This window comes from Drosophila eugracilis, unplaced genomic scaffold, assembly GCF_018153835.1.
Source record: "Drosophila eugracilis isolate 14026-0451.02 unplaced genomic scaffold, ASM1815383v1 contig_90, whole genome shotgun sequence".
Lineage (NCBI taxonomy): Eukaryota > Metazoa > Arthropoda > Insecta > Diptera > Drosophilidae > Drosophila > Drosophila eugracilis.
This window is the reverse complement of record NW_024573812.1, coordinates 7,421,000-7,447,979: the sequence shown is the minus strand read 5'-3', so window position 1 is coordinate 7,447,979 and position 26,980 is coordinate 7,421,000. Positions and strand designations below refer to the sequence as shown.

At 42.8% G+C, this 26,980-nt stretch overlaps 3 protein-coding genes across 12 annotated transcripts; 1 reads left to right on the top strand and 2 right to left on the bottom strand.

Annotated features, from left to right (window-relative positions):
* Window positions 1–65: 65 nt before the first annotated feature.
* LOC108112691 (ubiquinone biosynthesis protein COQ9, mitochondrial) lies at window positions 66–4,057 on the bottom strand. Its single transcript, XM_017222892.2, has 4 exons — window positions 3,913–4,057; window positions 604–1,274; window positions 340–549; window positions 66–279 (listed from the first exon to the last, which is right to left on the bottom strand). Exons 1-4 carry the CDS (start codon window positions 3,971–3,973, stop codon window positions 241–243), a joined length of 981 nt encoding a protein of 326 aa, XP_017078381.1. The 5' UTR covers window positions 3,974–4,057; the 3' UTR covers window positions 66–240.
* LOC108112690 lies at window positions 1,668–3,867 on the bottom strand. Its single transcript, XM_017222891.1, has one exon. It carries the CDS (start codon window positions 3,650–3,652, stop codon window positions 1,751–1,753), a length of 1,902 nt encoding a protein of 633 aa, XP_017078380.1. The 5' UTR covers window positions 3,653–3,867; the 3' UTR covers window positions 1,668–1,750.
* A 241-nt stretch (window positions 4,058–4,298) lies between the features above and the next one.
* LOC108112689 (F-actin-uncapping protein LRRC16A) lies at window positions 4,299–26,872 on the top strand. 10 transcript variants are annotated; one of them, XR_001772665.1, is made up of 22 exons: window positions 4,299–5,281; window positions 15,465–15,562; window positions 17,031–17,081; window positions 17,146–17,274; window positions 17,356–17,439; window positions 18,441–18,667; window positions 18,731–18,892; window positions 18,958–19,055; window positions 19,264–19,305; window positions 19,765–19,952; window positions 20,011–20,088; window positions 20,150–20,483; window positions 20,543–21,530; window positions 22,566–22,728; window positions 23,028–23,102; window positions 23,688–23,708; window positions 24,069–24,660; window positions 24,730–25,131; window positions 25,190–25,273; window positions 25,335–25,391; window positions 25,555–26,051; window positions 26,216–26,306. XR_001772665.1 is itself a non-coding variant. In XM_017222882.1 (22 exons), the coding sequence occupies exons 1-22, from the start codon at window positions 5,245–5,247 to the stop codon at window positions 26,306–26,308; spliced, it is 4,401 nt and encodes a 1,466-aa protein (XP_017078371.1). In that variant the 5' UTR covers window positions 4,299–5,244; the 3' UTR covers window positions 26,309–26,872. The 10 variants fall into 10 exon arrangements, 9 of the variants coding, with proteins under 9 accessions (XP_017078371.1, XP_017078372.1, XP_017078373.1 ...); XM_017222882.1 differs by having other exon boundaries at window positions 25,555–25,952; window positions 26,216–26,872; XM_017222883.1 differs by having other exon boundaries at window positions 4,300–5,281; window positions 25,338–25,391; window positions 25,555–25,952; window positions 26,216–26,872.
* The last annotated feature ends 108 nt before the right edge of the window (window positions 26,873–26,980 follow it).

The following is a 26,980-nucleotide window of genomic DNA, read 5'->3' as shown; positions in this document are numbered from 1 at the left end:
TATTGGCAAAGTGAGAAAAATGGAAATTAAATCCCCAGAAAATCAGAGAAAAGAACATCCAGAACTGGGTTGTATAAGGGTGTAATTATATGCACATATATACATATGGATTTAAGGTAAACATAAGTGTAGATCTTTAGGTGGGAGCAGCAGCGTTCCCACTAGAATTATTTATCTTTGGACTGCAAGCGGCACTCGAGGCTTCGGGTCACGGGGTCATAGGGTCGGCTTAACTCCGTGCTAATTACGATTGTACCCCAGACCCAAAATATTACGCGCCTGTAAGTAATTAGGGAATTAATGAGTGACAAATGTGAAAATTCATATCCATTAACCTACCGTTATGAACGCCGAGTTGAAGGAACGTTGAAACGTGTGCGTCATGCCCTCCGTCTGTGATAGCATCATTTGGAGCTGCACGGCCTCGTCCATGCGGTTCTTGAGGAACTCCCAAGTCTGAGCATGCCCTGGGGAGGTGTCTTGCAGGAAGTACAGCTCAGTCATCTTCATGATGGTCGCCAGACCCACACGTCTCGTGTACCAGCCGAACTACAGCACGCATATAATTCAGAATTAAATTATTAGAGATTAAGAAACACTCACATCCACAGATCTATCGCCGGAGTAGTAGCAAATGTCATCCACCAGGGTGAGCACCTGGGCCAGAGCTGTGGGAGCATGTTGAGGTTGGGCTATCAAAGCCATTGCCTGAGGCCAATGCGTCTTATACGGAGTGACCATTTCCAAGCGCTGGCGCACCGCTTGCACCAGGAAGTCCAGGGGATCCTCCACCTCCTGCCTGCCACCATCTGTCTTTTGCTGCAGGCTCTCCACCAGCTGAGCGTTGCATTTGCCGTTAAAGTGGGAGACCAGGGCAAAGCCACCCTCGGGGAACATGCCGTGAACCACGCTGGGATAGCCACTCTCCTCGGCGCCAAGGACTATAGCCTGTCGGGTCCAACCCTGCTGCGGCACATGTTGCAGAGCAGCGTCCAGAATCTTCGTTCTTATAGCATCTACCTTGGCCTGCTTGGCGTCGTCATGTTGGCCACTTGATTCTGATCCTGTTGATCCTAGCCCACCACTTCCGCCAGCCTGCTTCTGTGTGGCTTTTGCAGCAGCCTCATCGGCTGCATCGCGCTCTCTTTCACGCTGCTCCTCGCGGGCCCTAAAGTCGTCTAGGTTAGTTGTCTTTTCATCCTTGGCATAGCTTCGTGCCAGTAAGAAAGTCAAGGGTCTTGGCTGCAATGGAGTCAAGCGGGAGCTTTGCGCATCTGCAAAAAGGAATCCTTTGTAATGTCATGTATACACGATTTTTATTACCTAGCCAAATATATATTTATACAAAGGTGTCAAATTACTTCAGAACCTCATTAATTTTTCTCTAACAAATGCAATAAAAACTTTCCAAAGAACATGACAGTAAACATTCTATGTTGATTTCGCAAACATCCTAATACATTTCTAAGACAGCACACTATTGCGAAACAACCTTTACTGAGACATTCAGTTACCCAGTTAAGGTGTTAGGTATATCTATATGCAGCGGATTCAAATGCGCAAGTCGCAATGCAAAACAGCATCGTTGCCCAGTTAGTTAGCACACAACTGGCTCAATTAGCCGGTTAATTAGCGCCCCAGCCAAGAACCCCAACCACATAGATCAGTTTAAGTTTCGATTTCGTTTTCGGTTCTGTTTACACAAAAAGTTTACGTTATCATTTCGCTTTCATTGTGGACAAAATATAAGCTAAGCATTCGATGGATTGGCGTTCCGACGTAAGCGGCTGGACTGTTCGATGATCTCGCTGGCACGCAGATATAACGATTGCAGGGTTTCCAGACTGGTGATGGAGCTGGCCAGCACATCGAGCTTCTCCTGGCGTCCAATATCCGGCAGTTTGCTGTCTCCATCTCCGCCAGCCATTCCACTGTTGGATATGTTTACGGCTAGCATGTTGAGTTGCCGCTGCATAAGTTCATCGTCCGAAGCACTTTGGCCCCTCTCCACGCGCTCCTTGTAAGCTTTGTAGTGGGCCATCGAAAAGTTCAACGCTTTTCCCAGGGGATCGAGCAGTCTTTTTGTAATATCCGGCAAAGCTTGCCAAAATCCAGTGACATCAGCTTTGTCCCTCACTGCAAAGTAGCGTAGGATATTCAAGGCATGACACAGACGATCGGAGTGCAGGAGCAGATCAGATTTGACGTCGTGAGGCAGCACACAGACGCACAGCAGTATCATCTCTCGGAACATCTTTCCACTATAAACTTCCGACAAGGGTACAGGTTCTTGTAGTGCCGTATCCACCAGATCCTTGTACATTCCTCCCAGGTAGCCCATCAGACCATCGTGCTGGAGTGTTTCAAGTAGATTCTTCAGAATCAGAAACTTTCCTTGGTCATCAAAGGCTAGAACATATTGTCGCAGCACATGAAGTCCTAGCTGGCGGAGGGCTACTTGTGGGGAGTAGCCTACAATTTTACAGAGCGCTTCACAGAAGCGCTTATGGACGTCCAGCTGGAGCGAACTGCTGGGCACTGGGTCCACCAAGGTGCTCAAAAGGTGCTCCACTAATCGGAGACCGCAATACTGCAGTGGTGGCTCCTGCTGCCTGAGCAGGACTTCCGCCAGATAGGCAATCGTTTCAAACAAGAACAGAGGTGAGTATATCCTGGGCGCGTTGGTTGGCAGTTGGTTGCCTACAAAGAGCGAGTGATAGTACATGGCCACCGCATGCAGCGGCAGCTTCTCTTCGATGAGGAAAACATTTCGGCAGCTCATCTCGTAGACCCCCTTAGACGCATCTAGTTTGCGCATCCATCGGGCACGCTGTTCTACGAGATTGAGCAAGTAGAACGGATCTCCCAGACACTGACTCGCATCCTGGCTCAGACTCTCCGTTACCTGCTGCACATAGGTGCGCGTGAGGTCTTCCTTTACGTGGCTCATCTCAAGAAGCGCCAAAGGGCGACCCAGAAGTTGGATAAAAAAGCAAGTGAAGATGTTGCGTCGATTCAGACCGCAATCCTTAAAGGTGTCACTAGGACTACGCACGTCCTGTTGCAGGATTTCGCTGCAGAGCGGTTGGCGAAAAAGTCCAACGGTTATGTAGTGGGCCAGAAGGTTCTCCACCTGCTCATTCTGCTCTATGAGTCGCGCTTGGGCCTCGTCGTAGCCCTCGGAGAGGTACTTGGGCAGAGGCAGATCCTTTAGCCGGGTAAACACGCTCTGGAGGCTCCACTCTACGGCTTGCGGCTTGTCCCGTCCCTGTCGCTGGAGCACTACTTGAAGCGCTCTTAGGTAAGCGCCGAACACATTAAGGCTGCTGCTCTCCTCCAAGCGCTCCATAAGCTCCAACATAAGTTCCTGCAGTGGTGCAAACTTTGCCAGCAGTTTAAGCAGCTCATCGGAGCAGTCGAAAAGCTCTGGCTCCTGGTCATGAATCTCGTCGGAGATGTTCCCTGAGCACACATCGTGGTAAAGATCCATGGCTATGTGAGGCAGCAGCCGGGTGTTCCTCTCAGCTTCATGGGCACTTTGGAACAACATCCGCACGCCGTCGTAAGCTTTTTCGAGCAGCAGTTGCTTGATGAGCTGCAGGAAATTCGACGCCGCATCCGCCATATCCACATCCATCTCCTGCTCTTGCATTTTATTTAATCCTTTTCTCAGTAAAATATCACTGTTTATTTATAATTTTGTTGGAAATTGTCGAGAAATCTAAGGCCGCCGGCATTTGGCAGTCAGCATTTTACACTTCTCACTCACTCTCTCACACTCGTCGCTCTCTTTCGCACGCACGCACTACTCGATCGAACAGCTGTTTTCATGGGTTGCGGGCTCTCTTTCGTAATGAGCGCACGCGGTGAATTCGCGGCTAACAGGTGCAAAAGGAGATTTACACTACTTACTGAACGGCAGCAGGAGCTTTTGCAGGCGGATTAACTTGTGTAAACAGCGCACGTTTGCCATTTTAGCGGCTTGAAATCGTTCGGTCAATTGAAATCGGTTTGTTTGGCATTCACCAGGAAGCCGACTCGCATAGTGCTGGTAAACGTTGAACGCTGTTGGCACTTTGGTATTTTTTGACTATCAGTATTTACAATTACAATATACATATCTTATTGGAAACAAACAAACAAAAATAGTAACAAAGTTATTTAAAAGTAGGTCAAGGGACTAAACAGAAAAAAGAAAAAAAAAAATTAGTCACTAATTTCTATAGTAAAGTGCCAACAAAAATCCATCCATTTATATTAAAAAAAAAATTCTAAAATTTAATTAATAATTTAGGATGGATTGATGAAAAAGGAAAGAATTTAAAATTACAGATGGCCAAAAATATTAAATATATAAATCTAACTATAAAAAAGATAAAGTGCCAACATATCTCGCTGTTAATTGTGATGCGAAAAATTCCCACTGTTAACGCCACAAAAAACCTGGAATGGCCCCACTGCAAGATTCTGGCCACACTGAGTCAAAACTGAAACCGAAACTGGCTGGTTTGCGGATCGAGTGTTTATTAATTTTTAAGCAATATTCGCAGACTAGCTTTGCTTTGCCTGAATAAGTTAGTCATAAATTAAAGACGCGCCGGTCCAAACAGCACTTCTCTCAGAATTTGATATTTTTTCAATCGAAAACGAAAAAGGCCGAGTACTGAAGGAGAAGTGAAACGAAAAGCGAATATACACAAATAAGCTTGTGAATTCAGTGGAAAAGTGATACATTCGCAAGGAAAACGGCACAATTTAAGCCAAAGTGCCGGAGGAAAAGCCAACTGCTGTCTGTGCTGCGGCGTCTCAGTGAATTTTCCGTTTTCCGACCCACGACGAGGGTGGAAAACGCGTGAAAACCGAAACGAAAATCCTGCGTGTGTGTGCAAATAATGTGAATAAAAATTGCCTGGAAAAATAAAAAGAGTTCGCTAAAAAATACAAAAACAAGAAATTTAAACGAGAAAATGGGAAAGAAGGCGGAATGTCCGATGGGCGATTTTTAGTGCGGGAGCAGCTCAAAAATCCAGTTTCGGGCTGCAAGGCGTGTCAGGATTGAAATCGAACCACCACCAACATAACCAGCAGCAGAAGAAGCAGCGGCAGTACCAAAAACAACAACATCAGCAGCAACGAAAACAGCCGCTTTAAGCCAATTCCGTTTTGGCCCTTTTCCTGGTTATTCCTGTTTGACTTCATTTTCACCCAGCTTTCGCCGCAGAATTTCGCATTTCGGAAGACAAAATGTCGACGCGCTCGCAATTAACCAAGGACCTCAACGGTGAGTAATGCTCGCTCGCTCGCTCTCTCTCCCTCCCCCTTCTCCCACTCTCTTTTTCTCTCGTCTCCTTTCCCCACCTCATCCCGCCCCCAACTCTTACCGTTCTTTGTTTTGGAAAACGCATGAACAAAAACAAATGCAGATGCATCCCCTCCAAAACGTTGGCGTTTTGTTTTCGCTCTTTACTTTTCTGTTTGGGCCGCCGGCTTCCGTTTTTCTTTAATGCGACACCCCAAACACACAGAAACACCCCACACACACTGTCACCCACCAACCCACAGGGAAACTCCCATCCCTTACAGTTTTGAAATCACTGCATTTTTAACCCAGGCTTTGCCATCAAAGTCATTCAAACTTCTTAGGATCAAAACTTACTTAGATGAATTGCTTAGAACTTAAAAACCATAATTTAAAGCAAATAAATACTCAAAATGTATCATAAAAGAGAAATATATAACATATGAATAATAATAAATAATAGATTATTTTATGAAGACTTTTAAATTACAAGAATTGTCGCATCTGAAATTAAAGATTTAAATGAAAATGATCATTGCTTATAAAGAAAAACTGTAAATTACTTAAGTTTACATAAAGAGAAGACGGTGTCATAGTAAGATTTTTACAAGAATTTATATCTTTAATAAAATGAACTAAAGTAATAACATTTTCGCAAAGTAAATGCAGACTCAAGTAATGAATGTTCATCTGAAGATTTCGTGATATTTAATTGAGCTGAAAGAAAACACAAAGTCAGAAAGTGTAAATCCCATCAGACCGCGGGCGATAAGCTAATATAAAAATAGGAAACAGTGCATAAGTAGAGTCAGTAAACAACAGTAAGTCAGCGAGGGTTTCCATATAAGTGACATTCAAAGCCCGATATTGATATCAGTGAATGAGGCGGCACTGTAAATAAACAAACTCATTGTTCAATCGCAGCTAGCGAGCATTATTCCTCAACAAACAAGCCACATGGTTACCAATTAATGTTCTGGTTTCTACGGAAATCGGTTACTGCTTGGCCGGTTGGCCCGTAGGCATCTTCGCAGGGCGTGAAAACCAATTTGACAAAAGCCGAATCACTCAACGGCGGCATGCAGACCGCGTAATGCCCCATGACAGGTGTCTGGCCCAATCGCAGTCATCTGCGCAGCACATCCACATTGGCTCCAAAACGAGGGGAAATCCGGAAAGAGTTACTGCTCCACTTGCTTTGTTTTCGGCTTAATGTAGGTTTTTCATCTTTTTCACTAAATTCCCCGAACAATCACTGATAACAGTAAGCTTTTATATTTGAAAATGGCTGGATTTCATTTGAAATGAACATAAATACAGTTCATTGGCTGATAACATATCTTTGTTTCACATATATTCCGTTTTAATAACAAAGCCTGGTAATGATTTTAACCCACTTCAAAATGTTCGCTTCAAGTGATCAAAAGGAATTTTGCTCTAAGAGAGCACGTGTAAAACAAAAGTTGGTTCAAATATCAAACAAAATGTTTGGTTCAAAAAAACTTAAATCTCTAGAAGGTACTCACAAATTTATTTTTAATATGCAGTTAAGGATCAAGTTTAAAGTAACAGTGCCTAATAGTGATTCGTTAAACATAAACTCTAATCCGCTCTAGAACGTAGATTTAGTCAGAATGCTCAAATAATTTTATTTGTTATACTTTTTTGACAACTGGCACTGATTTTGATGACTTAATAATTTTTACGTGTACATAATCCTTTGCTGGGCCAATCCACTGTGCCTGTCCCTAGGAATTTAACCCCAACTCGTCGCCGAGCTGAGTAATTTAATTTGAGTGCAGTGACAGGAACAGCAGCTCCTCCGTCAGTTCAGTTCCTGCTCCTAGCTCCAAGCTTCAGATGTCCCATTCCTGACTCCTTTACCCAGGTGTGGGCGTTGACACCTTCGTTGTTTGTTTGCTCACAACCTGGTTTGTTTGTGTTACCTGTTTGTATGCTCTACCTGTCATAGCCATCCATCTCCGGCTGGTTGTTCTGTCCTATTTCCACTCCAGAACGGAGTTTGCTTCCCGTCTGCCAATTAACGTACTCTGATTAAGTGGGCGGGGACTTGCACAATCACCTCAATGCCCATCATTTATAAAATATTTCAATTTCCATGGCAGCTGCAACTGCAGGGGAATCCGTCGGAATCTGGAGCACTCGCTCCAAATTGAGCATTGACAATTTTATTTATGATCTCTTCGCTGGTTGCCGCTGCTCCGGTTCCAGTTGGCTGTCCAAAATAAACTCGATTTGCCTCAAAGGCGATGGCGGTGGCGGTGGCTGCACCCGAAACTGAATTGGGCATTATATAATGGGCGCGATCGGCTGTCTGATTTATGCAATTTGGTCGGGGTTCTGTTGTTATTATCTTCCCTGTTGCTGTCTTCGCTTGGCTCGGCTTCTCTTCTTGTTTATTTAATTTAATTTTTAGTGTTTGGACACCTGTCGCCCTCAATGGTCCTCATAAATCATCTACCAAGTCGGTGGCCCTCGGCATTACAGGGGACAGCGTACCGAAATCGTCTTTAAGATAGGAAAGTGTATAGGAACTTTAAGGCGGGGTGCACAAAAAACGCATAGTAATAAAGATTGCACTGCAATCGAATGGGATGGCGAACGATTTAATCAACAATTGAGCTTCGACCAACAGTTTTTATTGGTTAATCGACAATAAGTATTTTTTATTTTAAATTGTTACTGCGAAATGAAGGGAAATATTTATGTCAATAAGTTTGGTTTGAATAATTTGTATGCAATAATCGTTCTTGTTTTTATTACTTCATTATGTATTATTTTCTCAACTAATTGGCTTTTGCTTTTCCTGACAAATGTATTTCTATGAGTGATTGCTTCATTTGTCGAGCCATAATTGAATTTTAATTATACCATATTAATAATGTTAAGATTCAATTTAGTGATTCAAATAGGTTGGATCTTTAAGATCATGATGTATTCAACATACTTTTTCTGAGTATAGATCATCAACTGATCACCCTGTAAAGCTATCAGCGAATTCTTAAGTTCTCCCACTTTTTGCTCAAATTCTTTTGCTCTCTCACCACTGATAAGTCTACAATAGGCCGATAAGACGATTGTTATTATCAGCGTTCAGTTCTGAAATCGCCGCGTTCGGTGCCTGGCCTGCCTTCTCAAAGCGGCAGCGTACTACCAAGGCTATTTGGCATTGGCCTGACATGCAAATCCGTTAAGAGCGCGCGCCGCCTGCCTTCCGTTTTATAGGCACATATATATCATCACATCGTTGCCCGATAATTGTAATTACGGGTGTCGGCATTATTGGGAACCGTTAGTGAGCGTATAGGTGAAATGTACACGACGGAGATGATGAGTCACATTGACCAGTACCTGCGCCGCATCATCGAGCTGCAGATACGGGACGTGGTCAAGCAGAATCGCGATAAAGGTGAGCAATAGAAGATCACCTCGGACCGGCGGTACTCTGGGATGGGTGGTGCTGTAACTTCATTTGTTTACTTACCATATGACTCATGCGGCGGTTCCATATCGCCGCTCCACTCCCCAACTTCTGACTCGCAATCAGAGCTAACAGTTTAGCTATATCTGGCTTTATTTTTAAAATCTAATTTGCCATAAAATATCTTATAAGACTTTCTACTTATTATTTCCATGAAATACATTAATTGTGTAGTGAAGTTTTTTATATTTTGAAGTAACCTAATAGAATGTAAAAATTGTGTTGCGGAAGGTTTTTGATTATCTATTCTTTAACATTCATTATGATTTACCATACTCTTTTATAAACAATCGATCACTTTCATGCTTATAAATAAGGTTCGCTTATCATATAATATCTTGCCTCTGAAGTTTATCCAAATGCAAATGTTTAATCTTATTCAACGTCTTTATATATAGGCATATCTCTTTGTTGAGCAAGCTGATTTTTATTGCCCTAACCGCTTCATTAATGACAGATCTGTTCGCCTTTCAAAAAGCCGACAGCACTGCTATCGATCGCCGGCTATCGATCTCTGGTTTTGGCTTTCAGTCAGGTGTGATTGCTCAGACCATTTTGCACTTCATAAAGTTTGTTGTACTCCCCCGTGGGCCTACGCCTCAGACCGCACCTTGCTCAACGGAAATTGACTTGTTGAAAGTTTATTGATGGTTTCTCGTCGCTGTTGTTATTCTCCCTGTTGCGGCCGACTCTCTTTGTTTGTTTACTTGTTTGTTTGGCCTGCCTTCAAAGGCCTATCTCGAGCGGATCGACTGCACTTGCTCATCCAGAAGACAATTCCCCATAGGCGAACATTGTAAAGCCCTCGAGGCCCCACTCGTTGTTTTGCAATCCAATATACATAAGTACGCACTATATATGCAATAAGGCAAATAAACAAATGAAATTAGTGTGTGCGTAGTGAGACTTCCTCGTGATCTACTGTAGCCATAAATGGAAATAATGGAGGAGTGGGTTACCCATTAAACTTTGGCTAGATATTTTATGCGGTATTCATGACCATTTTTGTTATTTTGTGATTAAAATAAATAGCATTTTTTATTTCTCAGATTGATAGGCAGAAAGTAATATAATTTATCAAATGTATAAAGGAAATTCCGAAATGGAAATACCCTTAATGTATAATCTTTATATTATTTCCATACAAACAAATCTTATGATGAAAGTGAGCTGCCATAAATTCCAAGTTCCAAGTAAACTGTTTTATGAAAAGAAGAAACAATATCAAGGAATGTGATTCTTCAAATGTAATCAACAATAAAGTGGCCTTAGGTTAAGCAAATATGTATTCTTATAGTTAATGCCATATCCTATACACACTTATGTAACCCCAAAGCTATTCTTCCATTAACCTGAATATAAAGTAGGGTTCACAATAGGCTGTCTTGCCCTGTGGCTGCGAAATTGAAAATGCGGATTCAAATCGTTTGACCTTCCTAAAGTGGACGCAATAAAATTGATTACCACGTTGAGATGTGTGTGAGAAAATTCCCAGAGAAAAGTGTAAAATGCAAAGCGATTCAAATGTTATATAAACTCTGAAAGTTGGAAACAAAAGCTTTTGGACGATTGCCCCAATTTGCAGGTTTCGCAAAAGCCGATGCCACACGGCTGACCTATGGATGACCCAGTTATAGAGAGCAGCTATCCAGTGGATATCAATGAGCCGGTCGATAATTTATGCCAGCAATTAAGTGCCGACCATTTGCCATGCAACTAAGTGGCAAATTGTTCGCAATTAGCGCGCACATTTAATCGCAGTACATACATATTTAATGCTCTCCAGCGCCCAGCTTCTGTTTTTATTTCCAGTGACCTATAAATGTTCTCTGGCGCCATTTCACTCTCGCTTTTCGAGTTGCTCCCATTCACCGTGATACCTTTGCCCCACATATCCTCGCTGCTCATTAGTGGCACCGCGTGTATATATTTTTCACCTGATTTGGGGAAACTAGTTTGACAACATCTCGGAAAGCCATTAAAAAAATGATAATACAAAAAGAAAGAAAGAACCGACGAACGCACGCAGAATTCACAAAAGCCGAAACACGCTCATGTGCTCCATTTTCCAATAGCCAAATGCGAATGTCTCCCCTCTCTCTCGCTAGGTGTTCACCCCTCTCTTTCGCCGGCTGTAAGCCCCTCTCTTTCTGCATCTGCGATGTTTGGTGAAATTGTGTCACCCAAGAAGTGACGTTAATGACGCCGCTCGCATCCCTGACCTGGCTGAAAGTCCCCGCTCCCCTTCCCCATCTCCTCCATATCTTTTGGCCAGCTGCTTTTGGCCCACTTCTTTTCGGCCAGAGCGAGAGGGGAATGGCCTGCCAGAGAGCGATACAGGGAGAGAGCTCTCGAGTCGTAGGAGAACCTGAACCTGTCGCTTTCTATTACTCCGAACGAAAATTTCGCACAATAAATTGCGTTTTGAGGTCAAGCGAATTAAACTCGTCACCTGCCACGCCCACAATTGGTCGCCTCAACTTGTTAAGAACAATTAGATCAACAATTGTGACTCACAGGCAACGAATTGAGACTTGTTTATTTGTTTACTTTATCTGACAGGAGCCAAAACACTTCGATTGCAACATTTTCATGGGAAGTGACCTCAAAAACGGGTTGATATCGCTTAAAAGCTGCAAAAGTTTGTAGTTTGCATTTCTGTTATCGCTGAACAAATGCAGCTGCTTTCGCCCTCCCACTTTTTAGGGGTTTTGTGACTGCCTGCTCCATTGTGCAAATATAATTAACATAACGTAAAGTAATCGCAACTTTTGAGCAAAGAAAACGAAAATAAAAATCTTCGTTTAACTTTCTTTTGTGCGGCGGCAGAGAAGCCAACCGCGGCAGAGGCCTTGCCATTGTTGTCTTTGATTTCTTCTTCAAAAAGAAAACATTAAAAAAAACATTAAAGCGTTTTCCGTTAGCTGAGCGTTATTGTTGTACTCATATTTCGGGTTATTACTTACTGGAGATTGACTTCCCAAAGATAAATTTGCCGAAATTCAAACACAATTGACTTTCATATACAGATCTTTTACTAGGCTTACTTCTAATTAAAAGTTCTTTTCGAGATTTAAGATTGGATTCGATTATTATATTATATTTAATGCCGAAAACTTAACGTTAATATTCCCAGTGTAGGCACCTTTCTCACTGTCATAAATCCTCCGCAAGCCCCCTGGTCAATTGCTGTCAAACTGGGAAATGGCTCGCTGTCCACTTCGGTGCTCCTATTTATTTGTTTGCCGACTAGTTTTGACAGCCTTTGTATTTGCATAGGCAACGATGACGGCCATTAGAACCAGCAGCGTGTGGAAAGTGTACACTTTGCAGCAAACAATGCGAGCTACAGATTGAAAACAGCAACTACAAACACGGTGCTAAACGAAAAGGCGCTGTGGACAGAGATGACACATGCACCTACACACTCACTCACTCGCCCGCCCGCACTCGCAGATACAGATACACATTGTATCTGGCTGTGGAGTATTTTGAACTCGTGTAATCTCTGGCATTGTGCTGAGCTTTGCAGCTGCAAAATGTAGAAAAAGTGGAAAAATGCTCAGAATTGGGTCACACTCGTTGGCTTTTATGCCAGCTTAGATTGTTGTCAATGGCTATGTCTCTGCCTGCCGCCTGCCGCCTGCAGGTTCCCAGCCAAGTGGAAACTTTTTTGACTAACTTTTCGAGTATCAGTTCTTTGAACCCTGAAGCAAAATATACATAGGCAATCGGAAAATGTCAATTTTGAAAGTTCCATATGGTCATAGTTGAGATTAAACATTCTAATTTTAAGCAAACAAAAGAAATATTTCCATATTTGTATTATTTTGTTTAACAAAAGTTATTTATTTAGTCCAAACATATAGTAAATATGGTAAATTGTTTTATATAATATATATAGTATAAAATTTGTTTGCTTGTTAAAATTATCAAGCCCAATTATATCAATTTCCAAAGCAAAACAATACTCATAGCTTAGAGTAGTTTTGCAACGTGTACTTCTTCATTTTGAGATGTAATTTGGCGACATAATCGTGGCCACTGAACGAAATAACCACAAAAGCCAATTAAAATCAAATTTCCTTCAGTAGGAAATAGAGTCGCGACAGAAACGGACTGACAATGTCCGGTGCAGACAGGTAATCATGGCCAAAGAAGTTGCAACCCGATGCAGCAGTCAAATGCCAGACAAAATGTGACCCATTCCAATGGCAAGTATCAAGCGATGAGCCAAGCTCAGGTGTATTGATGTACAGGTAAACATCCACGCCCTCGTCAGAGTTCAATGTTTGCACTTTTTGCCATCTCTTTCGCCCTGATGGCAGCTCGTCTTCTACCGACTTGTCAGCCAAACTTGTAAGTTGTAATTGTGACCTCATAAGGCGGGGTATTTCAGAAATATGACTGGCTGTGGCATATCAATTGAAAAATAAAATGTTATAGTTCAGTTTTTCCTAGATTTAAGTGAGTCATTTCCCTGGTATTGAAATTAATTCAAAACTTTAACTTTACTTCTTTGGGAAATCAGATGGTTAACAAAATATGTTTTTACTTCTCGGAAAATGAATTAATTAGTTATATTAGTCAAAGAGAAATTTGAGTGACCTTGTAAATAATTCAAATGACACGAAAATCCAGAAGTGCTTTCTTAGAAAAACGAAAATGAATTGGTTCTTTATAACAAAGACTCTGACCTCATTCGTGTGTGGATTGCGTCTTTATATCAGGGGATTGAGGGTTTATGCAGTGGACTTTGTAATCAGATAACAAAACAAATACAGTTGACACTTTGAGGAAGAGCATGAAAAGTTCTGTAATTTCCGTTTGGGTGGATAGCTTCGTTGGTAGCTCTTCCGCACGATATTGACACAGTGCCACCCAAAGTTCATAGCTCACAGAAACACATCTGCAGTGTAGTTTTCTCTGGCCAAGTTCATTCACATTTCGACGCGCTTGAGCTATATAATTAAGAGAGAATCAGTGGGCTGTTGTTGATTATGCCCGCTTGATTTTTATCACACTACTACTGGGTGTGCGTTATGTATCGTGCGTGCCGAAACGTCTTAACAATCTATTTTGGCCATAACGCGCAATTGGCACTCATTATCATAGTCACCCACTCCCCAAACCGCGCACTCTGTTGTGGTGGGCCATAAAGACAAACTGTCGCTTTATTTATTTTGGCTCCGTTTGTGGGGTTTTGCTTGAGTGTGGTCAGGATTGAGTGTGCCCCGCAGCTATGTTTATGGCCCACTTTATGCAAATCCATTGTCAAGCTAATGGTCGCATTTCCCCCTCTAGCTTTTCACTCCCTAAGCATTTTGGTAATTGCTTGAGAAATTCTGCGTTCTGATTCATCAGCTTGTTCTTGGGCCCTACCCTTTTACATTCCTACTGATTTTAAGGAAAGGCTCCAATATTATGTCTTAATATCAATTTTATCAAGCACGTAATCTTATCTTTTTAGTATGATTTGTATTTGTATTTACAGTCTTAAAAATAAATTTAAAATAAATAATAGTTTTTAGGCTAAATTAAGCTGAAGGAGCGGTTGTATATACTCTCTTTTAGGGTATAGACATGAGCATTTTGTGGGGACCAAAAGCGTGATGGGCGTGGCAGTTATGCATGATAACCTTGCCGCCATTCAGAATTTTCGACATTTCAATTCCGTATCCCCTTTGGCACTTGCCTGTTATTTCTGGTGCCCCAAGTCCTTTCTCATTCCTTTTTGCTGGCATGCCCAGACGGGGAGTCATAACTCTCGGGTTTATGTTGTAGGTGCCTGGGAATCTGACATGCCTCTAGCATGACATAATAATGTCAACCCCACGGGGGCCTTCGCTCGCCTAACCTCAGCCATTTCCCCATATAAACACATATCTCCCTCTAAATAATTCGTCATCGCTGGCGTGTGTGCACAAAGAAAAGAGAGTACAGAGTATATGCTAAGTAGCTATCGCTTTGGATTGGGGGAATCAGGGAATCGGGGCTATATGCCGATGGGAGGTTAACGGGAAGAAGCATCAAGGGTGTTATCGCCTGAAAATTGCCTCTACGTGTTTCGTTTGAATACGTTTGAATCAATTCGTCGTTACTGCCAGCCAGTAGGCAGTGATATAATACTCGAGTTTGGCATGCACAACAAAGCCCCAAAGTTTGATATACATATAATAATGTCATTCATATATATATAGATATGCAGCTGTGCACAGTGAGAAATATGACTGAAAGTGTTACAACCATAAAACTGAGCTGAACAGAAAAGTTAAATAAATTCAAATAAATCAGCTTTTAAAGGGATTTTACGTTTCGCACTTTGTACCCCATTTAGTTTTCATGAAAAGTTGTTATACAACTATTAAGATTATTAAGAAAATTATTTTAATTGCTTAATATTAAGCATAATCGCACATAAAATGAGTAAGTAATATCAAGCTGGAATGTTTTTAAAAACCTTTGTTTTAAAGTGATTAAATTTCGCATCGTTATCGTAAGACGCAGTTTTCGAGAGCGACTTGTCTCGACCTCGGATGTGACTAATTCAACGGGGAACGCAACTGGCACTGGGGCTTTTAATTGCATTTCCGTTCTGTCTCCAAGCGATCTTCGTTCTCATTCCGATTCTCAAGCTCCTCCTCTCCGATTATCTCTTTGCAGAAAGCGTCAAATCCATACTGGGTCGCCACACAAAGATACTCGTCAAGTATATGGTCAAATTGGAGACAAAAGGCGATAAGACGGAGAATCGTGTTCTGGTAAGTGAATTCCCCATTCCTCCCTACCCTCTCGAAGCCTGGCTAATTGGCCTAGCTTTCGGCCTGCTGCCAGCTACGTCAGATCTTCGGGAGTCCAGATCTGATGACGGCCAGCAGCAGACGCCGTCTGTCAGCGGCACAGATTCAAATTGCCGCATCTGCGGGCGGTCAGTGGTCCAATTTGTGTCTGGAAATTGCATCCCCCAGCAGCCTAATTGCCTCAAATTCGAAAGAGGCTACCGTTTCGCCTAAAGTGCCATTAAAGTAATGAATATTTGCAGCCTTGGCTCGCGAATTCCTTGTAATTGTGTGTCAAATTTGCCTTTTAAAAAGGTTTTCATAAAAAAAAAAAAACTAACAAATTCAGATAAAATTAGAAAGAATTATGTAAATGTGGCTAGTTTTCAACAAATATTTGACTTTAATGGATTCTTGGAAGTACGTCTGTGCGGAAACTAAAGTTGGGCTTATCAATGTCCCTAATCATAAGCATAAAATTCTCATGAATAAATTCATAAATTCCCACGTCGGAGCTGTTGATAAAAATGAGTTGAAATACCGACTATACAATAACATTCTTTAAAATAATTTCGAATAAATATATAAATAGTTTCCATGAAGGTTGTAAATAGTTCGCAAATCTATTAAAGTGAAAAGTAACACAAATAATCATCCTTATTATCTTTTCAATACTACTTACCAGTAATTATTCCATTATTCTTCTATGAAATTATAAACAAAATTCCACTTTGTTGCTATATTCTTTACGAAACGTATACCAACGAAACGCACTGTACACCCCAGAGCTCATAGTATTACACAGTCTAACTAGTCTATTAGCTAAACCTCTACAACATTCCGATGGGGGCAACCGATTTGAAAATACCCGTAGGCGAGCAACTGGCCCAGAGCCGTAATTGATATTTTATAGCATACTTAGCGGCGAAGGGGCACGACTTTTCTCCCACCTGGGCATTCCCTTGGGGCTGGACTATGCTAATTTCATTCCTGGCCACTTGTACGGCCGCTTGGAGAGCGCACATAGCTGGAAAATTGATTTGTGCAAGCGGCTTACAAGGTGGCAGAGACAAAGTGTCCAATTACCAAAGTCGATGGGGCCAACTCTTCATTCTCCTCCTCCAAGCCAACTCAAGTTGCTGTTGGGCTATGCATTTGAGAGGCTAAATGAATTACTCAACGCACTTTGATTTGCCATTAAAAGCAGCGAACTTTTCCCAATCAATGCCCGCTAGACAAAGGCCGGCCAAATTGAGTTTTGAGTCTCCGGTTCTCGTGATAATGGAGTTACACTCCACTGACTGTCTGAAGAATGGTCTCCTGCCTGCCCCCCTTGAATCCCCTTGAATTATTAGCCAAGCATGTTGGCACGCATGTCTGGCCTGTGTTTCCTTTGCCAATTACAACACTTTTCACTCATGTTTTTTCCACCTTCTCTTTCTTTTCGCAGGTTTTTACTCCCGTGAGGGTATATTTGCTCAGTGCCAAAGTGCCCACCAAGGTGAATTCCATGTCTCTATTTTAATTATTACAGCTTAATTAATTACAAAATTACTTACCCTTAGATCGAATGCCATTTCCACTACCTGGACATTGTGGGCGTCGAAAGCAAGAAGCCCACCCACTTTGCCATTGTCACCAGCGATCGACCATACTCGTTCGTTACTACCGGCGATGCGGGCAATTTCAGCTCGGTAAGGCAAAACCGCTTACTGGTTATTATCTGTAATGTTCTATATGTAATTATCCCCATTTCGGCTGTGTTCATTCTGCAGAACGCTGATGTCATTCTGAACGATCTGGCCTCGGCCATCAAGCAGATATTCCCAACAGTTCCTCTAAAATACATTATCCGAAAGGTAAGTTCATTCAAAGTTAAAAAGGGTTAAAAGGGAATATTTAAAACAGATATAGATTAAGTTAAATCAGAACATTAGATTTTTACGATGTTTAAAGGATAAAGCAGGGAGATATATAGTAAAACTAAGTAACTACTTTCAAACAGCTAAGTTGGATTTATACCAACTTAATTTTATTCATTTTCTACGCATGTGTAGAGTTCTAAAGAGTTATATTGAAATTATTTCCCATCTCTTTAACCCACTGAGTCCCGTTGAGTGGTGCAGTATCGACCGCTTCTCGCCCACTGACTCACGTCTGGCTTTAATTAATGTTTAATTAAATATTTAGTGAGCAATTGTGTGTATCTGTTGTGGGTACATCGAAACATGGGGACATGCTCATATGAGGCATCTCACCCACTGTGTCAGCATGCCACCCCCGCCCCTTGTCCAATTAGACCGTAAGTGCATAAACGTCGTCATCTGCTCAAGTTGGGGTTAATAATTCAATGCATTTGTAATGTTCCTGGCCCGGGTTTGTCGTAAATTATGCTGGGTATGTTTATGCAAATCGCCTGAGATCCGCCCACGAAGCACCTACGACCATAGTTCCATAGGTCCCCCAGCCCATTGTTGTTGTTTTGCGACTTTTATCTAGCAATTCCACTGGAAAGTGGCAGCAACAATTGAAGCTACATGGCTTGGATAATTGCCGCAGGGCACGCGACCCGGGCGTCATCAGGTTGACGCCTTGAAATGTAGCCATCAAAACTCACATTCAGCAAGAGTGTTAAATGCGAGATTAAGTTTAAGCAGATTGTAAAGGAAAACCGGCAAGAGAAACAGTTTTCGAGGAGTTTAGCAGGCAGTCCGAAAACTTTGCATTGTTCTTCAAGTTGGTCAACTTCAGCAACACAACAAAGGCGGGCTCTCGAGACCTTAGGACGGCCTCTTAGAACTTTTTAAACGAATTTTTACATCAGGTCATTGAACTGGTTTTTCGGGTTCCTCTCTTTCAGATCGATATACAGCCTCCGGAACGGGAGACCGTATTCTCCGAGGAATTCCGACCTTCTGATCCGCGAAATGTGGGTCCTTGTGGGGGATTCAGTGCCCAATATGCCTGCATGTGCGATTTCCACGGCGTTCCGTATCGCGAGGAGGTGGCCTGGGATGTGGACACCATCTATCTGTCACACGACACGCGAGTCCTGAACCTGCGCGACTTTGACCACCTGGAACCAAAGTGAGTTTGTCATTAAAAATGCATAAATAATTAAAATCTAATTTTATTGTTTATTTATTTCAGAGACTTGATGGCCATCGTTTCGGCTCTGGAGTACAATACGTTTTTTCGTGGGTTGAAGGCAGCCCACATGCGGTTGTCCCACGAGACCCTGGAACGCATCCTGCACGTCCTTAAGCGTTCGATGTGGCTGGAAGAGCTGCATTTGGAAGCATTGGGCTTAAGGTGGGCATAGGAATAGATTCTAGTAGGGCTGCCAAATATTCTAATTAATCTTATCTTCTTTGCAGATGGGATTTCCTGAACAAGTTATCGATATCTGTGATAACGAATAGCAATCCCGCCATTCGCACCATCGATCTGAGCCACAATATAATTGAGGATAAAGGTGCGTACTCAAGTCCCTGGATGCCAATCAACCGCCCTGCCCCCGGTGACAACGCTGCCCCCAAACAGACATCGAGTTGTAATCGAGACCCGCCTCGTGTAATCCAATTAATCCAATTCTTGTCTACCTCTCTGCTATCGTTTCTCTTCCCACCGTCTCCGTGTTTTGTCATTTGTCGGTTTGCCATTTTGATTTGTGATTTGTGTAGGAGCAAGTTCATTGTGCGCCCTATTTGGAAAGATTGTACAAGGTTTGCAGCCACCAATAGACACCATAGCACCATAGCACCACAGCCATCTAAACCAATCTGAGACATTGCATTTTTGTTGTGTTACTGCTACTTTGCTGTTACTGTTCTTGTTATTTTCTCTAAGTTTGCAACATAATTTGCCGACATGTGTGGCCATTGTTAAGCCTCCAAATTGATTTTGTTCCCATGGATCTCGAGTCCATTCCTCTCGTCGTCAACGATTGCCACACAAGTCAAAACTAATTCGACAAGGTTCTACCTTACTTTTTCTTACTCTCGTCATCAGTCATTCTGCTCTATGTTAACAAAATTCAACTTTTAGAAAAACATATCTTTATGTATTCGAATTGGCTATAAAGATCATGCTTTTCATTCATCTTACAGTCGTTGTATTTGGGTTGTACAAGAGTTTATGAGTTTCCTGCTTGACTAATAATGTATCATATTTTTGTGGATCAGGTGCCATTCATCTGGCCGGGCCCATTGCCAAGGTGTCCAAGGGCCTATGCAAACTGGCCTTGGCCCACTGCGGACTTACTTCGAAGGGAGTCAACCAGATGTCGCACTCGCTGACACTCAATCAAAGTATTTCTAATTCGCTCACGTATCTAGACCTAAGTGGTAATAGTCTCAAAGATGATATAACCGTAAGTATTTTGAATCTGATCTTATATAATGTGTTTAACATATATATTTTCTCTGCAGAATCTGCACAACTTCCTGGCGCAACCCAACGTGCTGGAGCACTTGGACCTGGCCTCGACTGACATCACGCTGGAAAATGTGAGATAATCTAAGATCTTATCAAGTTCAAGGGTTCATCTTTGGATAACTTGTTTTGCAGTTATTTGGAGCTCTGTTGCGCGGCTGTGCCACGCATTTGGCCCACCTGAACGTCTCGCACAACTCGTTCAGCACCAAAAAGGGCAAAGAGATACCGCCTTCGTTTAAGCAGTTCTTCACCAGCACCTTCAGTTTGAAGCACCTTAACATCGCCGGTTGTAAGCTGCCAATGGAGGCACTTAAGAACTTGTTGCTTGGCCTTGCTTGCAACGAGTCAACAGCTGGACTTTACCTGGATCTCAGTAGCAATACTCTAGGCGCCCAAGGAGCCCATGTGCTGGAGTCCTGCATTCACGGAGTGCGAGTGCTGCAAAGCCTGGATATTAGCGATAACAGTAAGTCGAGCGCAATTTAATTAAGTGTTGATTAAAAAGCATTTCATTTTATTTCGAAGATCTCGATGCTGAGTTGGCACCCGTGCTAACGGCCATTTCGAAGAACCCCTCGATCCGGACGCTGCACATGACCCGCAGTCTCACAGGCATGAAGCCAAAGCACATTCCGACAGTAATGGACGCGCTGGTCAACCTTATCCAGAAGGACGACTTTCCGTTGGCCGAACTGGTACTTTCTGAGAACAAACTTAAGCACGACCTGCACGACTTCATCAACGCACTGGGCAGCAACCAAAGTCTTCAGAAATTGGACATCAGTGGAAACTTCATGGGTGATGTGGGGGCACGTCTTCTGGCCAAAGCTCTGCAAATCAATAACCGGCTGCGCACCATTTACATGGACAAAAACGGAGTAACGCTGCAGGGCTATGCAGACATCGTCTACGCTCTTGAGCATAACCACAGCATGCGCACCATTCCCTTCCCCATCTTCGATATAGCTCCACATCTAAAGAGTCATCCCGAAAAGACAGATGCGGTAATGCGGAAGATGCAGGAGCTCCTGCAGCGCAATTGCAACGGGTTAAAGCGGGCGACTGGCCAAGGATTTCGGCTGCAGCACGGATTCATGCTTTCTTCCACGCACCAGCTGGTGGATAAGTTAGTGGCCGAGACACAGGACACCATTTCTATGGCTAAGGGAGGCAGTGATTCCGCTTCGGCGGTGCAGCGATTGATAACCGACGCGGAAAACTGCAAGCAACTGATGCCCAAGCTGCAGGAGGCCGTTCGCAACGAAAGCCATCCCATCGAGATGAAGCTGACCCGAGTGGCCAGTGAACTGAGCTATACAATCAAGAGTTATCTGGAGGAGACACTGGAGACTATGATGCGCACTGGAATCGAGCAGTGTCCCAAGACCTTGGGCAACCAGATTGTAGTTCAGGACCTCCGCAAAGGACTCGCCGAGCGTCTGGTGGTGCCTGAGGAATTTCTGCAGATCTGTTTACTCAACAACGCCGGCAGCGAGATCATGAACAAAGTTTGGTGAGTTTCATCAAAGTTAATGAATAAATTTAAGAGAGTAGTTAATAGGGGGAATATTGCAGAGAAATGTAAAAGGTTTATTTAAATGAGCGATACAGCTATTAAAAGCTTTTACCCCAAAAGAAACTAAAAGTGAGAGGAGAGAAAGCCATTATAAGACCCGTTCGATGAGAGTTTTGTCGCAGCGATTAGAAAAATGCAAAAAGTATAAACATAATGAGCTTAGAGAAGATAAAGAAAAGTTAGATTACAAATATTTATAGCTCTTAACTGAATTTCGATAATGGAGGTTTAGGAATATGTGGTAATAGGAAATGTTTATAGAGTTGGCAAAACGATGTTAAAACAAAACAAAGTAGACACACGAACACATTATGAGTAAGACTCCTAGGTATTCCCAACACATCTCTGTTATTTTTCTGGTAATTCGCAGTAAAATTCGCACATCGCCATGAATGAAAGGCATGGAAAGAGAACCGAAAGCAAACACTAGATTTCTGGGTTATTTATGATCTCTCTGTTTCCAAAACGAGCTTCATGTGATGCTCTCTTTGCGCTCTTTTCGCTCCGCTGGGCGTTTAAAAAGTCTGTTTATTTAGGTATTCATATATACACATGGGCGAGAGAGCTAACGCTTAGATAAGATTAAAAACAACAGACCGAAAACCAGAAACAGCTGAATGCATTTCCACTGTGGCCGGGATTTCGAAGCCAAGCACGTCTATTACGGGTTACGCCAAAAATAGGTTTATCTGTGGCTATTGGTTGGGAACAGCTCACATCCCTTCAGTTCGATTCCAGCTGTTGGGGGAAAAGTCTCTCGAGGAAATGGGTTTTATGAGCACTTTGTGTTGCTGTTTTAGTGGCAAGAAGTCCAAGTCGTCTGGCACAAGTCCAGCTTATAGAGAGTGTCCCGATGAGGAGCCTTTGGAGGAGTTAGTCATAGAAGCGAAAAGAGAAGATCATGCTAATAAAAAGTATATTTTTAATTTTTGGGTTTTTGTTTACTATTCTAAATCTTCTCTCTTCCCTTAGTGAGATTGAACAATCTCTGGCCGCAGCCATCTCGGATCGTGCCACAGATGAGGTGCTGGAGGCCTTGACCCGCTACCGCCGAGGTATGGGCATCGCGGAGTCGCCATCGGTGCTGCTGGACGAACCGCAGACGCCGGACATCGTGCGCAGTCGCTCCAGTCATGTAAGTTCCGTATTCGATATGGGTTTCGATCGGATCTATCGAGTGGGTAGCTCTTATCAGCCCCAGCTAATGACAAGTGTGATGTCATGGCCCTAAGCCTCTTGGCTGGGTTCACTTTCGCTGCGACCCACAAAAGTGAGGCAGTTGTTGTTTTGATCGGCGGTGCTACTTCTTTGGCTCTGCTTATCAGCACCTTCGATTACAAATATTTCACCCACTTTGGGGAGTTGCCGAATCGAACAACTATTTAGAGTGGACCTAGACACTAAAGAACACGTCGTTTCCCTTTTCTGTTTTAGGATGCGGATGGTTTGATCATACGACCAGGTGGAAGAGGCTCGATATTGCCCAAACAGGGCTTGGAATCGCCCACTGTAAGTGTTGAAAACCTCTCGCTACCCAAGTGGATGCAATAAAGTCCTCCGAAATCAGCCAAATAAAACGAATTAGTCCATAATCACATCATATGTTAAAGAGTATATGCGAACAGTAGAGTGCCAAGTGCCGAAAAGATATATCAGTCATATACCGTACACCCCACATATATCCAAATACACGCAACCACATACATACATATATGCTTAGTATATTCATGTGTAAAACAGAGTACTTATATCATATCCAACTAGCTGGATGTAGTTGACACATGCAAAATTTAAGAGCCCCCACATGCATCACATTATACTTCCCAACATACACACATCGAATCTCATTAATAAATTACTTAAATGTGTACACCAAATGCTCATGCTCATTATTTTTCTCGTGTCTTCCTGCCCCGATCTGATCATCATTCATCATCACCATCAACCAAAACCGAAAACGAACCAAAATCAATTGTACAAAATCGCAAATACTCGTATTCGTACTCGTACTCGTTCTCTATACATACTATAATTAAACCTTGTCTCCAACTCATTTACATAATTGCATTTCAAAATCCAAACAAACACAAAAAGAAATTGGAATATCTCAACCTTGTAAGTAGTTTTTGTCTTGTTCTTATGTCTATCTATCAGTCTATAACATCTTTTCCAAGGCAATCGTTAAGAATTTGGAAAGATGTTCGGAATATCTTCCTTATTTCTTTGCAAGTTTTTAAACCTGTTTTGGGAAAGACAATTCAAAAATCTTTTCTTCAATCCTATCCCTTTGTAGACTGCTCGTTTCTGTAGACGTTCTATCTCTGTGACTGTTTTGATTTGTAGTTTTTTTTTTTTATATCCCGCAAAAAACCAAAAACAATCTTCATTATTTCACACACTAAATGAAGCCTCATAAGCATCACATAACCAATCCATACCAAACCCATCCTAATGCTGTTCTTAACCATCCAACAGGCTACCCCGCATTTGCCCACCAAGCGACGCAGTTTGGCCAAGAAGGTGCGTCCCCAGTCAGTGGTGGAGAATCTCAGCCTTGGTCACTTCCCTGACCTTTTAGAGTCGCCCTCCTCGCATCGCTCCAATTCCCAGTTGTCTGCCCGTGCAGCTGCAGGTGCAGCTGCTTTAGCGGGAGCCGCCAACATGACCGATAGTATCTCGGCCATGGACGACGGGGGAGTGGATGAGTGCTGCGACTCCATCACGGAGTTGCCAAGCGCCTCTTTCCAGCTGCAGCACCTGGTTAAAGGTCGGCCAAAGCGAGCCAAGACGCGTGCACCCACGCGTCCTTTAGTCAGTACTGAGTGTGCCGGGGGCAACAGAGAGATCGGCGAAGGTCTGGAGCACTTTTTTCGGCCCGGGTCAGTAACTCCAACCACTCTGACTCCGCTGGTTTCGCCCACATCGGAGGAATGCAGCTCGTTGTCTTTTGTTGACAGCCCTACAATGAGCCGTGATGGCAATGGACACATGACCTCCGAGGAAACCACACCGATTCTGGAGGAGCGCCGGCCAATCAAATTGGAGCGCCAGTCACCTTTGCTAAAGAGTAAGTGCAACATAACTAAAGAATATGGACATCAGGTCTAAATGTTGTTTTATACCATCTCAATCTTAGGTGCATCGTGGGCTACCCGATCACGCTCCACGGACAATCTGGAAAAGTATTCACCTTTGGTGGGACGCAAATCGCCACTGGTCAAGATGCGAACAGAAGGAGGACCTGGTTCGGGTACTACTGGTGGCGCTGATGAGCCGGTCATGCCCAGCACTAATTTTCTGAAAGTTACCGCCCGGGAGGATAAAACACGTTCTCCCAGCAGCGATTCAATCAAGAATCATGCCACTGGCGACGGTAGCGTGATTGTGAAGACGGGCAATGGCATCTTGCGAACGCCCATTATCCTGCAGAAGCCGCGACCATGGTCGGTGGTAGGTAGCGAGCCAAAGGCAAGCGGAGAGCTCATTACTGGCAATGGTAACGAATCCAGCAAGACCACGCCTGACAAACTGGAAGAAGGTAGTTGGATTTAATAGGCTACATTAAAGGCCAAGAAATAAGAATAATGTTATTTTAGATGACGTTGAGATAGTGACCTTTGGTACGAGCTGCGGTGGAATAGCTTTATCAGCCGGTGGCGGTGGCAGCATTGTTACACCAGGTAAGTCACCTTAAAGTTGACTGAGAACATTATAATTCATTGAAAATAAACTTTCTTTGAGGAGGTGCCCTAGAAAAGAAGTCTGTGCGAGAACTAGCTGCGGGACTTAATAGAAAGGGTAAGTTGAAGCATTAGCATGAGATAAAGAAGTTTATTGAAAATGCCTGCCCGTACTTAAGTTTGCTTTTAGCAGTAGTGATGCAACTAGTTTTGATTTTATTTTTATGTATTTTGTTTATTTTCATATTTTGATTGATTTGTTGTGCTCGTTAATTGTAAAGAACTCCCCTTAAAACCGGCCGTTATGCCCAGAACCCTGCTGAACACAGCAAGTTCCCGCACGACCACCTCATCCACGGGGTCCGCCTCCAATGGTGGTCCGGTTACCTCATCCACGACCTCTAACACATCGACAACAGTATTAAACCAGAGCCAGACGCGAACGAGAATCATGAGCTCGACGAGCAGCACTAGCAGCACAGAGACCGTCACAGAGCACAGCAGCATGAGCAGCTCGTCCAGCAGCCACGAGAAACAACATGCCAAGGCATGTGCGAGTCTGATCAGCAATGAGATCCTAAGCATGCGTAATGGCCAATTGGGAAGCAAATCTGGAAGTTGTGCAGAAAGCGGTGGTGTGAAGCGGATAGCTGGCAAGGAGATCTCAACGCTATTCGAGGTTTGAACTCTGAGACTGGAGCTGCTTTGGGATAGCTTACATGGATCACCTTTCAAAATTTGGTGGCCTCGTTGATTCATTGATTTCGGTGCTCATACTGTGCGTCTAACATCCGCATTTGTTGCTTAGTGTGTAGTCGTTAAGTTCTGTCCACTAGCCAGTAAGCCGCATGTTGCCTATACTTCATTTTGTTTGTGTTTGCCTGTTGAGACCCTGTTTAAACAAACTGATAATAATGGTAACACTTTACAACTTCCCCACAGGAGACATTAGTTGAAGAACTGCAGCAGAGCATGGCGACCAGACGCATGTTTAAAGACTCGCCCTACACCAAGGAGGATGTCGTTGATTTATAAGTGTTCTAGTTATATGCTCAACATTCCCTCACATCGGCCCCTAGTCCTCCACCCAACCTGCCACAGTTTAGCGTGATCGATCGTAGGGGTGATGATTAAGTGATTAAGTGATGATGATGGAGACAGATGGATAGATGGAAACGAGGTTGCAACTTATTCGTACTGAACCATTAATTTATGTGCAATGGCGCGTGTGTGTTGTTTTTATTTGGCAATTTAGAATGAACGTGATTTATTTATTGATATATATACCCTGATACTTTTATCCAAATTAACCTTTGCATATTTTTAAAGATGTTTTGTGTACTATATTTTATATTTTTATGTATTTTAAATGAGTTAAGTGCCAATTATATACAGAATTAACCTAAATCTATTTTTAGCGCGTGCTATATAAAAATTTCAATGAAACTAACGAAGATAACGCAATGAATATGATACACTATACATATTATGTAATACAATTGCGTGCATAAGAACTATTTTAATGGCCTAAACCTAAACAAATCTAAATGAAATATAATATTTTTTATAACTGCTTCCAAATACAAATTTTATCGTTTATTATTTACCCGTTTTTATTTAACCTACCTATACACATACTTATAGTATTCAAGCGACAATCCGTTTTCAACTTTTAAAGCGCATTATGCCGCCAGAAACGAATGCATT